General features: G+C 38.6%; 1 protein-coding gene across 2 annotated transcripts in view; it reads right to left on the bottom strand.

Moving 5' to 3' along the window:
* The window catches only part of DDR2 (discoidin domain receptor tyrosine kinase 2), a 226,853-nt gene that overhangs the window by 80,118 nt on the left and 126,636 nt on the right, over positions 1 to 20,099 (bottom strand). For both annotated transcript variants that reach the window (XM_074221867.1, XM_074221868.1), the window contains exon 3: positions 7,060 to 7,168. In XM_074221867.1, the coding sequence (XP_074077968.1) occupies positions 7,060 to 7,168 (109 nt within the window). The remainder of the gene's footprint in view (positions 1 to 7,059; positions 7,169 to 20,099) is intronic.

Raw genomic sequence — 20,099 nt, 5'->3', positions numbered from 1 at the left:
AGAGAAAAGACCCAAATCTAGTCCTATTTCTGCCACTAATTGGTTGTGAGAGTTTGAGTAAGTAGTCATCTTTTCTTTGGAGTTCTTTGTTTTTTCATCTGATAAAGGAGGGGATCAACTCCAACTTTGATCATTAATTGAAACATTGGCCAAGTGCCTCCTAAAGACAAAGCTGTATCTCTAACAGCCTTCCCAATCTGTCATCCTGACTCTTCTTTGAGTTTGAGTGCTTTCAGTCCTCCTCTTCCTCCTCCTTGGCCCTTTCAGGAGAAATGACCTTGACAGATGTCTTTACTCTCTTCATCTTCTTGCTTCTGTGATGAGGCTCTCTCCTTGCTCTCTGACTTTTCCACTCTGAATCCTCCTCAGGCTCCTTTCCTTCTACTTCTCCCTATAGATGGGAGTCTCCCCCAACCAAGATTCTGTCTTTGGTCCTCTCCCTTCTCTCTGTGCTGTCCTTTAGTGATTTCATTTACTCCATAGCTTCACTAGGCAATGTGGTAAAGCATAACAAAATGGAAGTCAGAAGACACAGTTTTAAATCCTTACTCCACACATTTGCTATTTGTGGGGCTTTGGATAAGTTTTTTAACCCTTCAGATCTCCATTTTCTCATCTCTAAAATGAAGGTAGGGGATCAAATGTCTCTGAAGTCTTCCAGTTCTGAATGTATGAGCCTTTAATCTCCTCTTGAAAGTCTTTAGTAATTCTCAAATTCAAATTGCCAGAAATATTTCCCTGCTTTCCCTATAATCTTCCTTGTCAAAATCACTCCCTCCTAAATGTCCTGGCACCACAAATCTTCCAGTCATCTAAAATCAAAATCTCAGAATTGCCTTTGAGACCTGCCTTTCCATCATTCTCCATTGCCCATCATTTTCTAACCCTGATTGAGTTTTCCTTGGCAATAAATATCCTTTCCTCCCTATCCCCCTATTCTCCCAGTCATACTGCTACTATATTAATTCATCTCTCTCATCTAGACCCCTCGTAATGGGTTTCTAACTATTTTTTGAACCTCTAGTCTCTCTGATCAGCTCTTATCTGGCTGCCAAAGCAAACTTACTAATGCATAGTTTGAACTATGCCCCAATGTTCAAAAAAACCAGTGACTCACCATTGTCTATAGAACAAAATACAAAATCTTTTTTTCCTTTTTGGTTTTTGCAAAATAATGGGGTTAAATGTCTTGCCCAAGGTCTCACAAGGTCACACAGACCTCAAGTCTGAGGTCATATTTGAACTCAGGTCCTCCTGACTCCAGGGCTGGTTGCTCAATCCATTGTGCCACCTAGCTGCCCCTAAAATATAAAATGTTTAATATATTCTTAAAATAGCATAGGATCACAGATTTAGAACCAGAAGGAATTTACATATCATTAATGATAAAGTCCTTCCCTAGTTTTGCACATTAGGACACTGAGGTTTCTGAAATTTGGTAGCTTACCCAACATTCCACAAGAAATGACTGAGTCAGGATTCAAACATTCAATCTAGTGTTCTTTCCACTTTGCCATGCTAACACCTGCTCCTATCTGCCCCTAATCACAACCAGGGTTAGAAAATGATGGGCAATGGAGAATGATGGAAAGGCAGGTCTCAAAGACAATTCTGAGATTTTGATTCTAGATGACTGGGAGATTGGTGGTGCCAGGACATTTGGGAGGGGGCGATTTTGGCAAGGAAGATTATAGAGAAAGCAGGGAAATATTTTTGTCAATTTGAATTTAAGAACTAATCAAAATGTGGAAGGCACATTCTAACTTTCTAACCAAGCTGAAATACTAACTATTCCCCTTTCTTGCTCAGCACTCTCTACCTTCATTTTATAGAAGATTCTTCTCCCCATCCTGAGAACCAAAGATTCCATCAGAATAGACTTTTCAAAGTCCCATATTCTTGTATTCATGGATCTTCTCTACCAAGAATATAATTTTTCTCTTCCCATCCAATATCTCCACACTTTGGGCAGAGGTCAGATACATCATGACTCCTCCTCATTCAGTTGCCTCAGTAAGCTCATATTTGAAACTTATTGAACATATTGAAACTTAAAACTGCACTGTCTTTTTAGTACCTTGTGTGATTTTGCTTTCAAGGACTGACTGAGATGTGACACAATCTATGAAGTTTTGCTGTCTCCTTGATGTGTCCTTTGAAAGGGACTAAAATGTACTATGCTAATGACTATGGAAATCCCCTATCCAGAGGTAAAGAAGTACATGTTGAAATCAAAAAAGCATAAACCAAAGTCCAGGCCAGATCAGGACTTGGGCATCCTGGAATGCTGGAATCCATAGAACTGGGACCAATGTTCAAAAGTCAGGGAGTCAGGTGGCTAGGTGGCGCAGTGAATAGAGCACTGGCCTTCGAGTCAGGAGTACCTGGGTTCAAATCTGACCTCAGACATTTAATAATTACCTAGCTGTGTGGCCTTGGGCAAGCCACTTAGCCCCATTGCCTTGAAAAATCTTAAAAAAAAAGTCAGGGAGTAAATGAAAGATTTTAAATCTAGGGAAGTCAGTGGGGATAAATATAAGTCTCAATTTCCCCATCTCTAAAATGGGAAGATTTGACTTGCTAGCCTCTAAAGTCTCTCCCATCTGTCATTCAATACTCCCATGGAATTGGGTAGTTCAGGAGCAGGAATGCCTTTGAAATAATTGTTTGTCTGACAGTCTGCTCCTCAAACCTCCAGTCTTTGAAGACAAGGATTCCTGTTCCCTGACCTCTTCCTTCTCTGATATTTTCCTGTGGACAGGAGTCAAATGCATCATGGTCCCTCCTTGACTCAGATGTTGTCAGTAAGGACACACAAACCTCTGAACTTAAGAATGATTTCTGCTTCCTGCTCTCATTTATGGCACTTGTCCCATCTTGCCTTTGCCCTTACCTTGAAACACAATCATTTATAGAATGCTTGGTAGATTGGAAATTCCGTGAGGGCAGAGACTATGTTTTTTAACCTGAGACTCTATTTGTCTGAAACTTGCACTTATTTATATCTGTACAAGTAGGCACTTTACAACTATTTCATGAGGCATTTTTGAATTAATATAAGGTTATTATGAATATTAATAGGCAGCACATTCATTTTAATTTAGTTTTCATAAAACCCTTTACATAGATTCTATCATTTAATTCTCACAAAAATTCTATGAGGTAAGTAGGATTATTATCCCCATTATTCAGATGGGGAAACTGAGGCAGGTGGAGGCTAAGGAACTTGCTCACATTCACACACACAGAGCTGTGAATCATGGTTTAAACTCAGTTCTTTATGACTCCAAATCTGGTCCTCTATTCACAGCAACACCTTACTACCATTTAAAAAAGATCTGATTGGAGGATTGTGTCTAACTAGTTCACCCTATATTTGTTTTAATTTTTATTTATTTAAGGCAATGGGGTTAAGTGACTTGCCAATAATTGCCAAGCTAGGCAATTATTAAGTGTCTGAGTCTGGACTTGAACTCAGGTCCTCCTGAGTCCAGATCCAGTGCTCTATCTACCTAGCTGCCCCTAGTTCATCCTATATTACTACCAGCTAGGAACCTTAATTGGTTTCATCCTCCTCTCATACAAACTGCCCCATAGCTATATAAGATCTTCTCAGTCATAGTATTATACTTACTCTTTCCAAACCCAAGGTCCAAGGAAGCAAACCCAGGGGGGTCCAGCTACGGACATTCACTCAGCATTTGGTGATTGAAAGATTAAGTGATTGAGCAATGGGATTGTCATGTTTTGGGGCCCCGTGATAGGAAAGTTTGACACTGAGCATGTGTGAGAACCAGCCAGTGCAGAATTATTTGATTTGTAGTTGGACTGGTCCAGTTGGTGGAATGGCGGATGGAGGAGGGTTAATCCTTCAAAAGGACTCAAACAGTCCAAGTTCCTGACCAGCCTCCCATAAATCAAAGCCTTTATTTCTTTTCCCGGCAAAAAGAGGCCAAAGAAAGCATCAGACATTGGGGGAAAAGGAAAATTGGGGTGGGGGGGAGAGGAGGGACACAGACTGTTTTCTTTGCTGTCTTCAAACATGGGACAGACTGGATTCTGCTCCAGCTCCATGGGTTAGCTCCCTGTCATAAGCTGCCAGCTGTCTTGGTTTGGTCACATAAATGTCCTCGTGGCAAGCCCATTTCCCACAAATCTCTGTGAAGGCTCCCAGAGGCCAGACAGCTTCATCTCCCAGTTCCCAATGACAACTCCTGCTCCTGAGCTCCAGCGGGAACAGCTGTGGGTGGAGCCCCACAAGTGAATCCCCAGATGGAGGCAGATGACTAGGTGATGTGATGGGAGTAGCAGAGCCCACGAGTAGCAGGACCAGGGCTTTGGGGGCACCAGAAGAGAGGATGAGGCAAAAACCATCCCACAGAGGAAAGATGAGAGGGATCTGGGGACAGGCCATGGCAAGCTGGAGAATGTTGGGGGAAGGTAATGGGGATGGAGAGAGTCCAGACCAAGTGAGGACCAGGCAAAGGAAATGGGAATGTTTAGCCTGGAGAAGAGAAGTTGAAGGGGGAGGGTCATGAAAGGTTGCCATTTATAAGGAAATATTTTGTTTTTGGAATTGTTCTGGTTTACCTTATAGAACAGAACTAGGGGAAAGGATAGAATTTATAGGAAAATGGATTTTTATTCAAAAGTGAAAACGTTCTTAAAAGCAGATGTGTCTGAAAAGAGAAGAAGCTAACTCATTAAATAATGAATTTCCTGTCATTGGAGAAATCCAAGCAAAGATTAAATGACCACCTGTAATAATCAAAAAGACTTCAGGAGTTTTTTAAACTTCCCCAAGTTCCATATGGTTTATTGCTTCTCCTTTAGACATAGATCCTCCCTCTAACACTGCTACTCTATATTTTTCTGGAAACTTCCAAAATGCACATTATAGAACTAATGCCTTGTCAACCGTTTCTTAGCATATCTCAGATACTAAGACATGCCTTCCTCTCTCAGATTACTTCCCCTTTACTCTATCGAAATATTATAGATATGTAGATATTTGCATGTTGACCTTGTTAGCTAGAGTACTGGCCCTGACATCAGGAAGATCTGAGTCCAAATCGGACCTTAGATACTTACTAGCTGTTTGAGCTTGGGTATGTCCATTAATCCTAAGTGCCTCACATCAAGGACCACCTCCAGTCATCCTGCTTTATATCTGACCACTAGACCCAGATGCTCTGTCGGAGAAAATGAAGCTAATGACTTAGCCCAGCAACCCCTCATTCAAATCCAATTGATGTACTTGTCCAGATATCATCTTTCTGATACCATGGTCTTCTTTGAAAATGAAGGATAAACATTATGATAATAATAAAATAATAATAGGTAAAATTTGTAGAACACTTTTAAGTTGGCAAGACACTTTACATATTTTATTTTATTTTATAGATCCTCATACTAACCAACAAGTCCATTTTAGAGAGGATTAAAAATGGTCACACAATCAGGAAGTGTTTGAAACAGGATTTGAACTTGGGTCTTCCTGGCCCCAAGTCTAGCACTCTATTTACTGTGTCACCCAACTGCCATAAGAATGGATGCTTCTTGAGGATATGGACTGTGCTTTCTTTTCTCTATAGTTTCAGTGCTTACTTATTGGCTGGTGAGAAATAAATATTTAATAAGAGTTTGATATCTGACTGATTTTGACACTCCATTGCTCTCCCTCCCCACCCCCAAAAAAACCCACATCACCCTTCTCTACATTATTCAGTTGCCTTGGGAAAAAAGGGAAAGGTCTGAAGCTCTCATCATCCATTAATTCCAATTCTAAGGGTCATCATTCTGCCCCTTTTCTTCCTACTGCGATCTGGAGACACTTATTCTCAAGATCTTCCCAGGTGCCTCCTTGGTTAGATCTTGTTTTTATCCTTGACCCCCATGCTTCACTTGTAGGCCTTTGGATTTTCCTCAGATAAGTTTAAACATAGCATCACAAATGACTATTCTATTATGTACTCATATCTCCCATCTAATTTTATTGTAAAATCCTCCTTATAAGTCCAAAAACTTGCTGAAATGCCACCAATCCTGGGGAGTATAGGCAAGCTATATTGCAGAGCTGGTACCTTATTTGGAGTTTGGAAAGCATGAGTTCTAATGAGTATGACCCTTGGGCAAGCCACTTATCCACTATTTGTTTCAGTTTTTCATCTGTAAAATGGGGAGAAAAAACCACACCAGTATCTTTGCCAAGAAAACCCCATGGACATTGTCCAGGGGATTACATAGAGTTGGAGCAACTAAACAACAACAAAGCCTATCCAAGCCTGAGACTGAATTCTGTGCTACTAAGAAGAAAAGGAATGATGAGTTCATATTAGAGAGGCATCGTCTAAGCAGGGCATAGAAGGAAAATCTATTTTTGTCTTGCTTGGGGTCTGGATATAAACACTTCATGAACTCCTTACTTTGAGGAATTTTTGCAAGGCTTGCTGTGCTAACGTGATAAGAGAAAGAAGATTAATTTTCTTAGCTTTTCTCACAAATGCTTTGGAAAGAAAGCAAAACAGACAACATGCCCCAAGAACCTGATGACATGCCCTTTGCTTCATCTTAGAATGTCTGAATAAATGTTTATTTAGATGAATATTTGCTTTTGAGCACAGTGAAGAAGACAGGACACATTGTGCCAGAACCCCATGACCATCTCCAGACCCAGAAAGTCAACAGTTCTACACAACATCATTCTACAGAGGTGCCTGGGAACCCTGAAAAAAAAACAACCCCAATGCATCCCTTGTGGCAGTAGCCAAGTGTCCTTTCTTACTGCTTTTCCCAGAAGTTAAAGATGTGGGGGCTGGCTCTTTGCCCCACCCTTCTCCAACTCCCCCTCTCTCCTTGTAGGAAGTGACCACTCATTTAAGTATACTTATAGGAATTTCAGGTCTTGGTCCTCATCATATCTGTCCCCACCACAGAAGTAAAGAGATTAATGACCTCTGGACAACTAAACCAGGGCTGCTCCCAAGGAAAACATTCTCAGGAATAGCATTTGCTTGTGAAGTTCTCCCGGATCTGGCAGATGGTGGGTGGCTGGGTTACCTGGATTAACCTGAGCTTTGGTGCCACTCAAGATGGGAGGCAACAGCAGCAGCACCAAGGGCAGCTTGGAAAATGGGGTCATCTCAGCAGGTGGCATCAGCACTGGAGTCTGCAGACACAGAGACAAAGATAGAGGTCAGTACGATGATAAAAATAATGACTGAGTGTTAATATAACATTTTACAGTTTGCAAATTGCTGTATAAACAACATGTTATATGATACTCCCAGGGTTCTACATAGAATAACCTGCTAACCTTATCACCATTTTATAAATGAGGAAACATAAACTCAGAATATTGAAGAGATTTGATGGGGGTTTAACAGCTAGTCAGTGTCAGAGACAAGATTTGGAACCCAGTTTCTCCAAATTCCATGTTTAGGTCTTAAAAATCATGAACCAATACTATAAGCCATAATTTTATGATAGTACAGTTTCATTGCTTTGAGGGCTTAGAATCAAAGATCTGGAAGTATCCCCAGGACAGGGATTTTCAAAATTTCTGAAATCACAGAAACAATATGCTAACAACAATTATAACACATAACACAATCCAAGGAACTTTGTTTAAATGGCATGGTTTTGCCAATAGTTACACAGCCTCCTAGTGCCAGATGACCAAAGTCCTATTCTTTGTTTTCCTGAGTCAACTGGGGCAAGTTACTTCCCCTTCTCCAGGGTTCTATTTTTCTTCCTGTGGAAAAGGGGATTCTTCCAGACCAGGGCTTCGTTCTTCTTTAGGGTGCCCAAAAGATCCCTGGATTCAATTATGAAATTTTAAAAAAAAACAAATATTATGCTGAGAATGAGTCCAGATGTTTCACCAGACTGCCAAAAGGGTCCTGACACAAGAGATTAAGAACCCCCATTTTAGATAACATTGATGTTCCCTTCTTATTCTGGTACCCATCTACCCTTCATAAATCCCTTTTATAAGGCAAGATATGAGTTTGCTACAGTTTTGAGTTAGGAAATATATGCATATTTATACATGCTCTTACCATTTATACATGCACATTTATACACACACTTGTGAGCACATGACTATATAGGCATGTTTACATGTCTAGTTCTCTAAATTTCACCCCCCAAAAAAATTTTGCAACATTTATAAGAGGAACACTTTAAAAGCACCCCTTTCAACTAAAGGAAATTGGGAAATCAATAGTACTTAGGGAATATAGTAATAACAATATATCATAAAATAATATGGTAATTATTTTATTATAACATTGCTATAAAAATGGTGAATGATGGAAATAGAACCTGAGCTCAGCTTTGAAGGAAGAAGAAGATCTCAATAGTTAAGGTTAGGGATCATAAGAGACTAGATTTAGATCTGGAAGAATCTCAGAGTTCACCCATCTAGTCCAATCCCCTGACTATACAGATGAGGAAATTGAGGACCAGGGAGGTTGAAGGACTTGCCCAAAATCACCTAGGTAATAAACATCAGAAGCAGGATTTGAAGACAGGCCATCCAAAGCCAAAGCCACTACATTTTACAATGTTATAAAATTCTCCTGAGCACACACTCAGGCAGAGAATCATAGAATTTCAAGAATGGAAATGACCTCTCTGATCATCTATATCTTGATAAGAATTTTTTCTATGACCTACTTGACAAGTGGTCATCCAACCTTTGCTGGAGAGGGGAAGCCTTCTTCTGACAATTCTACATTGGAATGGTTCCAATCATTGGACAGTTTTTCATTCCCTTAAGGATGAAATGTGTCACTGCAATTTCCATCTACTCTTTCTGGTTCTGGATCCAAGCAGAAGTCTAATCCATCTTTTACCTTATCTTTTAAATTCCTGAAATAACTACCATGACCACCTCATCCAGTTATGGATATGGGAAAAGGACAGGGCAAGATATTAGGAAAGAGGGGGTGGCTAGGTGGCACAGTGCATAGAGCACTGACCCTGGAGTCAAGAGGACCTGAGTTCAAATCCAGCTTCAGACACTTAATAATTACCTAGCTGTGTGGCCTTGGGCAAGCCAATTAACCCTATTGCCTTGCAAAAACTAAAAAAAAAAAAACGACATCAGGAAAGAGTTAGTGGCCTAGATTTATAAGTCTAGACTAGACTAGAATCCATGAAAGGGATTTAAAGAGATACAAACAAAAAGGTAGAGTTCAGCCAGGCTGGGGAGCATTATTAAAGCTAAGCTCATCATCTTCTATTTTATTTTATAGGTGATAAGGAATCATAAAGATCATGGGAATGACCTGGGTAATTCACTACCTTCATAAGATTAATTTGGTTGCTGTGTAAAGGATGTGTTGGAGATTAGAGAGAAATGATGCAGAAAGATCTCTGAGATCTTTCTAAATTCATAGTCTGAACAAAAACATAATGAAAACCAGAGCTAAGATGGCAGCACTGCACGTGGAGAAGAGAAATTGGATACAAGGAGGGAGATTGCTAAAGTGGAGAGAACACAGGCTCTAATGTCCCCTGTATTCTCATTGCCTATTTGATATTGAGCACATCACTTATCCTCTTGGATCTCAGTTTTCTTATCTATAAATGGGGGTGGGGAGTTTGATCATATGACTACTGAGGTCTCTTTCAGTTCTGGATCCATGACCCTAAGTAGAAATCCTCTAGAAAAGCCTGGGCAGCATATTGATAGCCCATTGGACTTAGACTTCCAATGTACATCTCATATTCCAAGTCTTTCATTTTACAGATGCAAAGACTAGTCCAAAGTCACACAAGTAATTAGTGGCAAAATTTAAAACCAGTTTTTGAGTTTCCAAATTTGTATTCATGATTATCATTCAATAGTATCTTAATATTGGAAATTATCAATACCACTTGTAATACTTAGTCTATTTATATGTTGTTTTTCTTGTCATACATATAGAGATGTCTTTTGGCATTACAAAAAACCATGTCCATTTAATAATTTGATGATAATTTTAGGTTACCCAATCAAAAAATTGCTAAATGTTTCTTAAGCTTTATTATATGCCAGAGAGCTGGTAATAGGACAGAAATTAAATAGTCCCTGTCCTCAAGAAGCTTACATTCTAACAATGGAGAAATATGTATGTATATATGTTTCATATATATAATATACACACACACACACACATATATATGTATATATATATATATATATATACAACAATACGAAATATATTAAAAGTAAATATTAGGTAATTTAGAAGAAAGTAACTGGAGAGGGGTTAGACAGCAGATCAAAAAAGGAAGGTCTCATCGAAGAGGTAATATTTGAGATGAACTTTGAATGAAACTAGGAATCCTAAAAGGGTGACACAAGAAAGAAGTATATTCCAAAGGTAGAGGACCTCCTGGGCAAGATACATCAGAGGCAGTTGGATAGCATGTGTGAAAAATAGCAAATAAGTATAGGTAAAGGTTAATGGAAGTCTGACATGGGGTTGAGGATTCTGCATGTTGTAAAAAAAACAAAGAGGAGAAGATTGAAGATTTTGAGTATTTCAGGAATGAAAAGATCAAATATGAGTTTTAAGAATATGATTTTAGCAACTAGGAAAGATTTCAATAGGCACAGTTTATGGGGAAGACATTCTAGACAAGCTCAATGACATGTTCTACATCAATGGTTTTCAAAGGTTTCCATGAGATTAAAAAAATTTGCATTTTCTGTGTCCCACAGAACATCCAAACCACCCAAATGTGATGGTAATCATGAACTTGGGGCCTGGATCCATTAAACACATCCACCAGGACTACACTTTTCTCCTAGAAGATCCTTGTGGTTGGCTCATGAAATTTTGAGGTTCTGGGGAACATTATACATGAAGATCACCGTTTCTTGCAATTTACTATAGATCCCATTTGGGTGGTGAAACAAGGATAATGCAAGTCTCAGCCTGGTCACTGCCAGGAACAAGAACACTGAGTTTCCATAAATGAGACCCCAGGGTAAACAGAATATAAAATACACCCACATTTACAAACACACAATCTCTCTGCACATCATCCTTGGCTCTAGATAAGCACTTGGACATGGATCAAGAATTGTCCTTTCAGAAAGGTCCCAAGTTTCTAGTTATAGCAATCAGCTAGTATATGTGTATGTGTATGTGTGTGTATGTATGTTGTGGGGATTATGCAAGACCATACCAAATCCTGGCGATCTAATGACATTATTAAAGAGGCAAACGGGTAGGGAAAACAGTTTCAAGTTCAAAGAATTATCATTTAGTCTTCCTTCTCAGGGGAAAAGACAACCATCTCCATTTGGAAAATAAGTGACAATTAACTGTATTTTTTGTGACTATGCATTGCCTTAGACCATGAGTCTAAGAGTAGCAAAATGTGTCTGAAAAGATTAATTAGCCATTCCCTGCCATTCACCACTCTTTCAGGAAAAAGCCCCCCTAAAGCTATTCTAATCAAATATTAACCCCAGTCTCTCCTAAGAACCTAACATGGGTGAGTTCCTGCCTGTCAAACTGAGTCTGATATAGGGGGAATCTGCAGATTTGGAGTCAACTCCTAACCAGAGTTTAAATCTCTACTCTGCCGCACATCTCTGAGCAAGGTCCCTAAAACCAAGATTTGGTTTCCTCATCTATAAATGGGGTAGCAAATTTTGTACTCTGCCTCACAGTGTTCAAACATCTAGTGCTATAATGTATATTAAGTGCCTCAGAAAAGCTACTATTAAATGTGAGCTACTAGCATATGAAAGGGAAGCCTGGCCTCCCATGAGATGAGAAAGTGGGAAAAATCTTTCTAATACCAAAGTGCAGCCACCATTCATGGATACCTGAATTTCTGAAGTCTTTAAATTTATCATTAGAAATAATACAACATGTAAAAATATGATCAATTGGCTTAAGTACAGAAAAAGTTAATTCATAGATCAGATTATAGATCTAAAACTGGAAGGCAGTTCAAACATCAACTGGTTCAACCTCCTCATATCACCATCATGTGACAGATGAAGAAACCTGAGCCTCTGGAAAGTGAAGTGAGTTGTCAAAGTTACAAGATATTAAACATCAAAGGGAGGATGAGAACATGGGTTACCTGGTTCAACAAGAGTGTTTTTTTCCCCAAAGGATCGTGTTTCCTTCCCTATGTAAATGTCCTTTATGAAATAAGTTTAATAAAACCCAAGGGTGAGGTCCAATTACCTCATCCCATTGGTACATTTTAAGTCAATTGTTTTCAAAAGTTTCCATGAGATAGAAAATTTTGTATTTTTTTATTTGTCCCAAAGGACATCCAAAGCATCCAAATGTGATGATAAATATAGTAAATATCACTGATTACTTTAACCATGAGAGATTACCTCTAATGAATAATCAATCCATAAAATTCTTTATACAAGGATGTGTAAAATCCTTAATCAATTTAGAAATCCTTGAAAGTCACTCAATGAAAAGGAGTGACATTGAACAAAAAGTATATTCATTTTGGTTAAAACCTGGCCATTATCTGTGGGTTTTATATGAAATAATAAGCTAACTTGGAATTTAAGGATCTTAGGGAATAGTGATCCAGGAGAGAGAAGTTCAAGTCAAGAATCATACCTGAGAAATAATCACTTGGAAGAAGGAAGAGGGTTCTTTCTTTTGTTTTGTTGTTTTAGGGGGTTTTTTTGGCAAGCTAATGGGCTTAAGTGACTGTCACACACTTAGGTAATTATGAAGTATCTGAGGCCAAATTTGAACACAGGTCGTCCTGACTCCAGGGCTCTATCCACTGCGCTACCTAGCTTCCCCAGAAGAGGATTCTTGTGGTCTCCTTTCCTGTCTTGATCAGGAGAAGACCCTGTGACCTCCAGAAGGCCAAAAGATTTGGAATTTTTCATCAATTCCAAATAGTTCATACAATGCTAATATTAGAAGTTAATGACAAATGAGATACAACTAGGAAAGGCAGCCTCAAGGCTTTATTAAGAGGTGGTGAAGTGGCTTGGTAATCTGTGCACTAGGAATAGACCTAAGTTCAAATTTTACGTTAGATATTTAGAAATTATGTAATGTTGGGCAAATCATTTAACCTCTCAAAGCCTCAGTATTCTAATTTGTAAAATGGAGATAATAGTATAAAACCCACAGAATTCTTGTGAGGATTAAATAAGATAACATCTGAAATATTTTACCAAAGTTAAAGTCAAAATGCTATATAAATTCAAACTATCACCATTGCTATCATTATCATTACTATTATTAATTATAATTTACAGAGATCTATTGGAAAAGCTACATTGTGCCAGAAAAAGAATTTTATGAATAGAGAAAAGGACTTTGAACAGTCCGGATCTGTGATTTACTTGGCCACATGTGCTCTGTAATTTTGTGTTCACTTTCTCCAGAACTCTGCAAGTTGAAATGGAAGATACAAGATTGACCCAAACTTTTCAGAGCATTTTAATAGTGATTGATCTTACCTATTATTACCTTAGTAAGTATCCTTTTCTAAAAGCTAATTGCACCTGGGTGTCTAATTGTTATCAACTGATAATCATAGAAGGAAACATATTGGTGGGGGCTTGTGAACTGTAGCATTAGGAAGACATTCCCCATGAGATGAAATATATCAGTCATGCTCTTTGCTTGCAGCAAAGAAAATCATATAGTCCCTCAATAGATACAGAACTAGCTGAGGAAGGGTTACCAGTATGAGTGAGACTTGGAATGGTAAGCCCAAGGCTTATATGTAGCTAAGAAAGGAGATATACAGCCACACTTAGCCCCTTCAAAAGGAGTGTGAATGAGAGGAACAGAATGGAGATCTTGGAAACACCCAAGACAAAGTCCCAGAACTTCACATTTTTGTACTGACCAGCCTTGCATGTGAAGGAGCAATATAAAAAACAAAACAAAATACTACAGCTTGGAGTCCAAGTTGCTTTGTAGGAAAGAATGTACCCTCTGTTCCCAGTCCCCTATGGACAAACACTCAGTTTCCTCTGAAGGACACCATGGCACCATGGCATGATGACCCCTGGCACTGACCCAGAGGCTGGCAGTCACTAAAGTGGGGTTATTTGGGGGGGTTAAGGGTTTTTCAAGGCAATAGGGTTGAGTGGCTTGCCCAAGGCCACAGAGCTAGGTTATTATTAAGTGTCTGAGGCCACGTTTGAACTAAGATACTCCTGACTCCAGGGCTGGTGCTCTATCCACTGCGCCACCTAGCCACCCCTAGTCACTAAAGTGTTTCATTAACCCCACATGCCTCAGAGATACTGTGTCTTAACCCAAAGCTTTGTAGTCAGCATCAGGATCCCAAATCTCCTCAGGACTGAGTGAGGAAGCAGGGAGGAGTTGAGAGGTCATGTTCCTTTTGAGGTGCCCCTGTGGGATGAGGGCATAGCCTTTTGGGATGTGAACAAACTTTCAACAATCACTGTCTGAAATTCTCCTTGGATAATGCTATTGTGATGATCCAAGTCAACAGAACTAGCTCCTAGACTCACACTTCAGTGAGGAATTCACTAAGGTAAGAAAGGCAGCCTCCTTTGGAAAGTGTTTCTAGTGCTATATGGGTCATTACTATTTTACTTTCTGTCCTGAACAGTGTCTTCTCTCCATCAGTCAAACTAACTGAATCTCAGGGACAAAAGAGGAACCAGAGGCCTGTGAATCCAAGCCAGATTTGAACCAGGATCCTTTCTATAACAACCTGACAAATTGCCAGCTAAGCTTCACTTAAAGAATGCAGTGAGGAGGGGTGGCTAGGTGGCACAGTGGATAGAGCACCAGCCCTGGAGTCAGGAGTACCTGGGTTCAAATCTGGTCTCAGACACACTTAATAATTACCTGGCTGTGTGGCCTTGGGCAAGCCACTTAACCCCTTGTAAAAACCTAAAAAAAATGCAGTAAGGGGCAGTCTGTGGTCTCCAAAGGCAATCCATTATTTTATAATGATTATAAGTGATTATACTAATGCAACATATACAATAATTCTAATAATTATATATCATTACCATAAACTCTAGTGGTTCCCTATACCTCCAGAATCAGTTATAAAATCTTCTGTCTGGAATTTAAAAGTACTTCATAGCCTAGCTCCCCAACAAGTTACAGTTATCTTGTACCCTATACCTAGACGGGTACTTTTTAATTCAATGATTATTGGCTTCTTTGCTATTCCACAAGCAAGATGCTCTACCTCTTGTCTCCAAGCATTTTTCCTTCATGTCTCAAATGCTGTCCCTCCTCATCTCTACCATCTGGATAAAACTCCCCCTTCTATAAGAAACTCTTACAAACTCTCTTATTTCTAATGTCTATCCTTTATGAATTATTTCCTATTTATCTTGATTAAAGTTTGTTTATATATAGTAGATTTTATGTTGTTTCCCCCATTAGATTTATAAGCTCCTTGAGAGTAAGGATTATCTTTTCCCTTTCTTTGCATCCCTAGGTCAGCATGTAGTAGGTGTTTAATCAATGCTTATTAACTGTCTGACTGACACTCTGTGTAAAAGTTTATGTTTGGGCTTTGGGATATGTATCTCTGTGAGTATATATATATACCTCATATAAAAAAAAAACCACAGTTTTTGATACTATAAAACCCTTAGGGGTAATCCTCATTAAGTGTTGAACAAGTAAAACTCCTACTCATCTCTCAAGATATAGCTCAAATTCTCCCTCTTCCACAAAACATAACTCCTTATCAGCCAAAAAGTGATTTCAGTTGTTTTCCAGTCCTGTCTGACTCTTCGTGAACCCATTTGAGATTGTTCTTGGCAAAGATACCAGAGTGGTTTGCCATTTCTTCTCCAGCTCATTTTATAGATGAGGAAACTGAGGCAAAAGGTTAAGTCACTTTTCCAGGGTCCATAGCTAATAAGTATCTGAGGTAAGATTTGAAACTCAGGAATAGAAGTCTTCCTGATTCCAGGCTCCACCCTCTTTCTATTGTAGCACCTAGGTAACACCCAGAATGATTTCATACGTCCTTAAAATTTGTAGTACTTTAATTAGAGAGGCAACCCTGAAATGGTTCCAAATCCTAAGACACAAAATAAAAAGTTACTTCATCTGCCTCAGCCCCAGTTTTGTCATCTGTAAAATAAGAATACTTATAGCACCTACCTTCAAGGACTGTTAAAAAGAATGAGTAAGGTAATATCGGATTTGCAAATCCTAATGTGCTAAGTAAATGTTTGCTGTTATTATTTGGGCCTATCTTGTTTCATGTTTTCCATTCTATCTTGCATTGTTATGGTGACTTGGATCCATATGCTGTCCTCAAGGGGAGGGACCATAAAAAAACAAAAAGCATTGACCACAAAGGATTATTAGTTCATCAGTTTCATAGCAACATTCAAGAAGATATCTTAGTAAAGAAAACATCTCTTTTAAAAAAAAAAGTTTGCACCTCCCAGTAATGGATTTTTTTTATGGTTTCCTCTTCATTTTATTTTATTTTGCTAATGGACTTTTCATGATTGTTTATTGGACAGAATTGAATGGATGAAAATGGAAGGATGAAAATAGAAATAATGCCAATACTAACCAGCTAAGTCGGTTCACAAATGGAAGTGAAGTTATGGTCTCCTACAATTCAAGAAGATCAGAGTAGGAAGGCAAAGAAAACTCATTAAGTTCTAAAAATGTCAGACGGGAGGGGGCCTCAGAGGTCATCTAGGACCACCTACACCTGGCCAAGAATCTCTTCTATGATCAACATCTTAAGTTCCTTCAGGTCTTCAAATGACCAAATGCAAAAGGGATTTACAAATCTTGACATGATAGAAGTACCAGATCAACTATCATTTTAATTAACATGATTTAGGGGCAGCTAGATAGCACAGTGGATAGAGCACCAGCCCTGGAGTCAGGACCATCTGAGTTCAAATCTGGGATCAGATATTTAATAATTACCTAGCTGTGTGGCCTTGGGCAAGCCACTTAACCCCACTGCCTTGTAAATAATAATAATAATAATAATAATAATAATAATAATAATAATAATAACCTGTGTGACCTGGGTTATGTCACTTAACCCCATTGCATTGCCCCCAAAAAACAAGGAGCAAGATATAATTAACATGATTTAAAATATCTTTACTATTTGGTTTTCTCTTTACTCTCCTATCCCATGCACCACTGGCAAAAGGTTAAAGATGCCTCTCAGTTGTCCTGCCAAAGTGATCAAAGGATATGTTTAAGAAATAATCTCTTTGCTATCTACAATGGTGCCCTGTTTCTCCTTATTCCCTGCAAAGCTAGATAGAGGTGAAGTTACTTTCTTAAGCCAAGCCAATAAATGTGAGTCAACCGGAGCTAGAGCCTTTATTCTGCAAGAATAGACATAAGTAGGGGCAGCTAGGTGGTGCAGTGGATAAAGCACCAGCCTTGGAGTCAGGAGTACCTGAGTTCAGATCCAGCCTCAGACACTTAATAATTACCTAGCCGTGTGACCTTGGGCAAGCCACTTAACCCCATTGCCTTGCAAAAACCAAAAATAAAATAGACATGAGTAATGGTTCCTCTCTTTTCTAACCCCCAGAATTTTCAAATGAAACTAGAAATATGCTTCTCTTTAAGAAAACCTAATATAGAAAATCTATTACTAGGGGCAACTGGGAGGCTTGATGGATAGAGCTCAGACCCTAGAATCAGGAGGACCTGAATTCAAATCCGGCCTCAGACACTTAATTGCCTAGTGGTGTGACCTTATGCAAGTCACTTAGCCCCATTGACTTAAATAATTTTTTTAAAAAGAAATTTGATTGCAATAAACATTAAGAAGAACTTATATGTCAGATGCAGGGAGAAGTTCAAAGTTTACATAAGATGGAATACCATATTTTCATCATTTATCTCATCTCAAAGGGGGTATGGGGGGAAGAGTATCACACACAGATATTACATAGTATTGTATATTACAACTAAGTGCATTGGGTAGGAAGGTCATTACCAGCTGAGTGGGGAGGGGGGAATCAAAGTGGGCTTCATGGCAGAGACTGGAATTGATTGAATTGGGATGTAAAGTACTGATAGGAATTCAGCAGGGAAAGAGAAGGAAGATGAACATTCAAATTATGGAACAAGCTGAGAAAAGGCATGGTGCATTTGTGGAGAAGAGAATTGGCTACTTTGGCTGTGATGTACAGGGTGTGGAGGGGAGTAATATTGGATAAAGACACGTCCAAATCTATGCACAAGAGAATATGAAGAATTAGGAGATGGAAGTGAGTAAAGACAGCAGTTTGGACAGGTAGCTATGAGAATCTATCCTAAAGTTTTAGAAATGGAAAAAGAAAGAAGGGACATAAACCACTCTTATAGGGTTTTGGGCTGGGAAGGACTCTGGATAACGTCTTGTCTTGTCATTTTACATATGAGGAAACTCAGGTTTATAGAGGGAAAGTGACTTGTCTAAGATAAAATAGCTTGCAAATAGCAGCTTGGATTCCAACCCAGGTCTGTGTCACTCCAAGTTTAATTTATCTTCTATCACAGAAGTTAACTAAATTCATCAGAGTTTTAAATTAAGGAGTGATTATATCAAAAGATTCTTTGGCCCTGGGTCTTTTTTTCCTTTCTTTGATCCATTTGAAAGAGGAAAAAATCTACATGCTAAGAACTGGATATGGGATCTGACAATCTGGGTTGGAATTCTAGGTGCTATTTGTAAACTATTTTATCTTATGTAAATCACCTTTCCTCTATAAGCCTCATCAATCAATTAATCAATCAGTAAACATTTTTTTTAGCTCCTAGCCTAGACCAAGCACTGTTAAACCCCTTACAAAGAGGCATGACAGTCCCTACCCTTACAATTTAAGGGGGGGGAGACAAAATGCAAATATTATTGCATTGACCAATTCTGATTCCATGGGACTGATGAAACAGGCTACCCTTTCTTGACAGGGACTCCAACTTCAAAATGAGACATGTATTTTCAGTTATAGTCATTGTGGAAATTTGTTTGTTTAGATTATACATTTTTGTTGTAATGGGCTTCTTTGTTTTCTTTCAAAGTGGGGAGAGATAGGAGGAAGACAGTATAAATTTTTAATTTAAAATAAAAAATAAATTCAGTGAAATAAACTCAGTAAATAATGAACTCTCCAAACACATTTAAGAGATACTTCAATTTTTTAAAATTCAGGCTATTCACAACTTTTTCAAGAACCTTGCTATTTGGGCAGCTAGGTGGTACAGTGGATAGAGCACTGGCTCTGGGGTCAGGAGGACTTGAGTTCAAATCCAGTCTCAGATGTTTAATAATTCACTAATTGTGTGACCTTAGGCAAGTCACTAAACCCCATAGCCTTAAATAAATATATTTTTTAAGAAGAACCTTGGTATTCCATAAAACTATAAACCATTCCAACAGTAAAATAGTCTTTATACAAAATGACTATCTTTCCAGCATTAAATGCCAGGGTTAGTTTTTAGTGATTCCTACATACACACACACACACACACACACACACACACACACACACACACACACACATTTTGCTGAGGAATTGAAATATAAAACATTTTCCCATAATATTAAGCCTGCAACAGATGCCAAGGAGGAAGGATTAATTCTTCTGGAGAATCAGTCACGGTTCTCAATGGGGGATTTTCTGCATGGGATTGATCCCATCTGTCATTGATGAAATCAGCTTCCACCTTTTCTAAAGGAAGCAGGTAGGAATAATTGAAATGCCTTCCATGGGAGATGAGATGCTATTTGTGATCCATTACTGAAACTACAGTCTAATATATTCTGAGTTCTTTCTTAGGTTCTACTTATTAAAATCTATTTTTAAACACCTATTTGGAGTTTCCTCTCAAAACATCAGAATTTAGCTAATTGTGTTTGTCTGCATTGCGCATAAATGTGTGGATTCATGCATATACTATAGACACACATGTACATGTTTATGAATGTATTGTTCAATTTTCACACCTGGGTATGTGTGTATATAATATGGAAATTGCATTGCAAGTAAGTGTATGTAAATATGTATAAAGATGTGAAGAGAGTTGTATACATAGGTGTAATATATCTCTATCCACTGGATAGGAACATGTACATGGCTGCACACATGTGAGAGGTAACTG

Source organism: Macrotis lagotis, chromosome 2, assembly GCF_037893015.1.
Source record: "Macrotis lagotis isolate mMagLag1 chromosome 2, bilby.v1.9.chrom.fasta, whole genome shotgun sequence".
In the NCBI taxonomy this organism is placed as follows: domain Eukaryota; kingdom Metazoa; phylum Chordata; class Mammalia; order Peramelemorphia; family Peramelidae; genus Macrotis; species Macrotis lagotis.
This window is presented reverse-complemented; position numbering and strand designations above follow the sequence as displayed.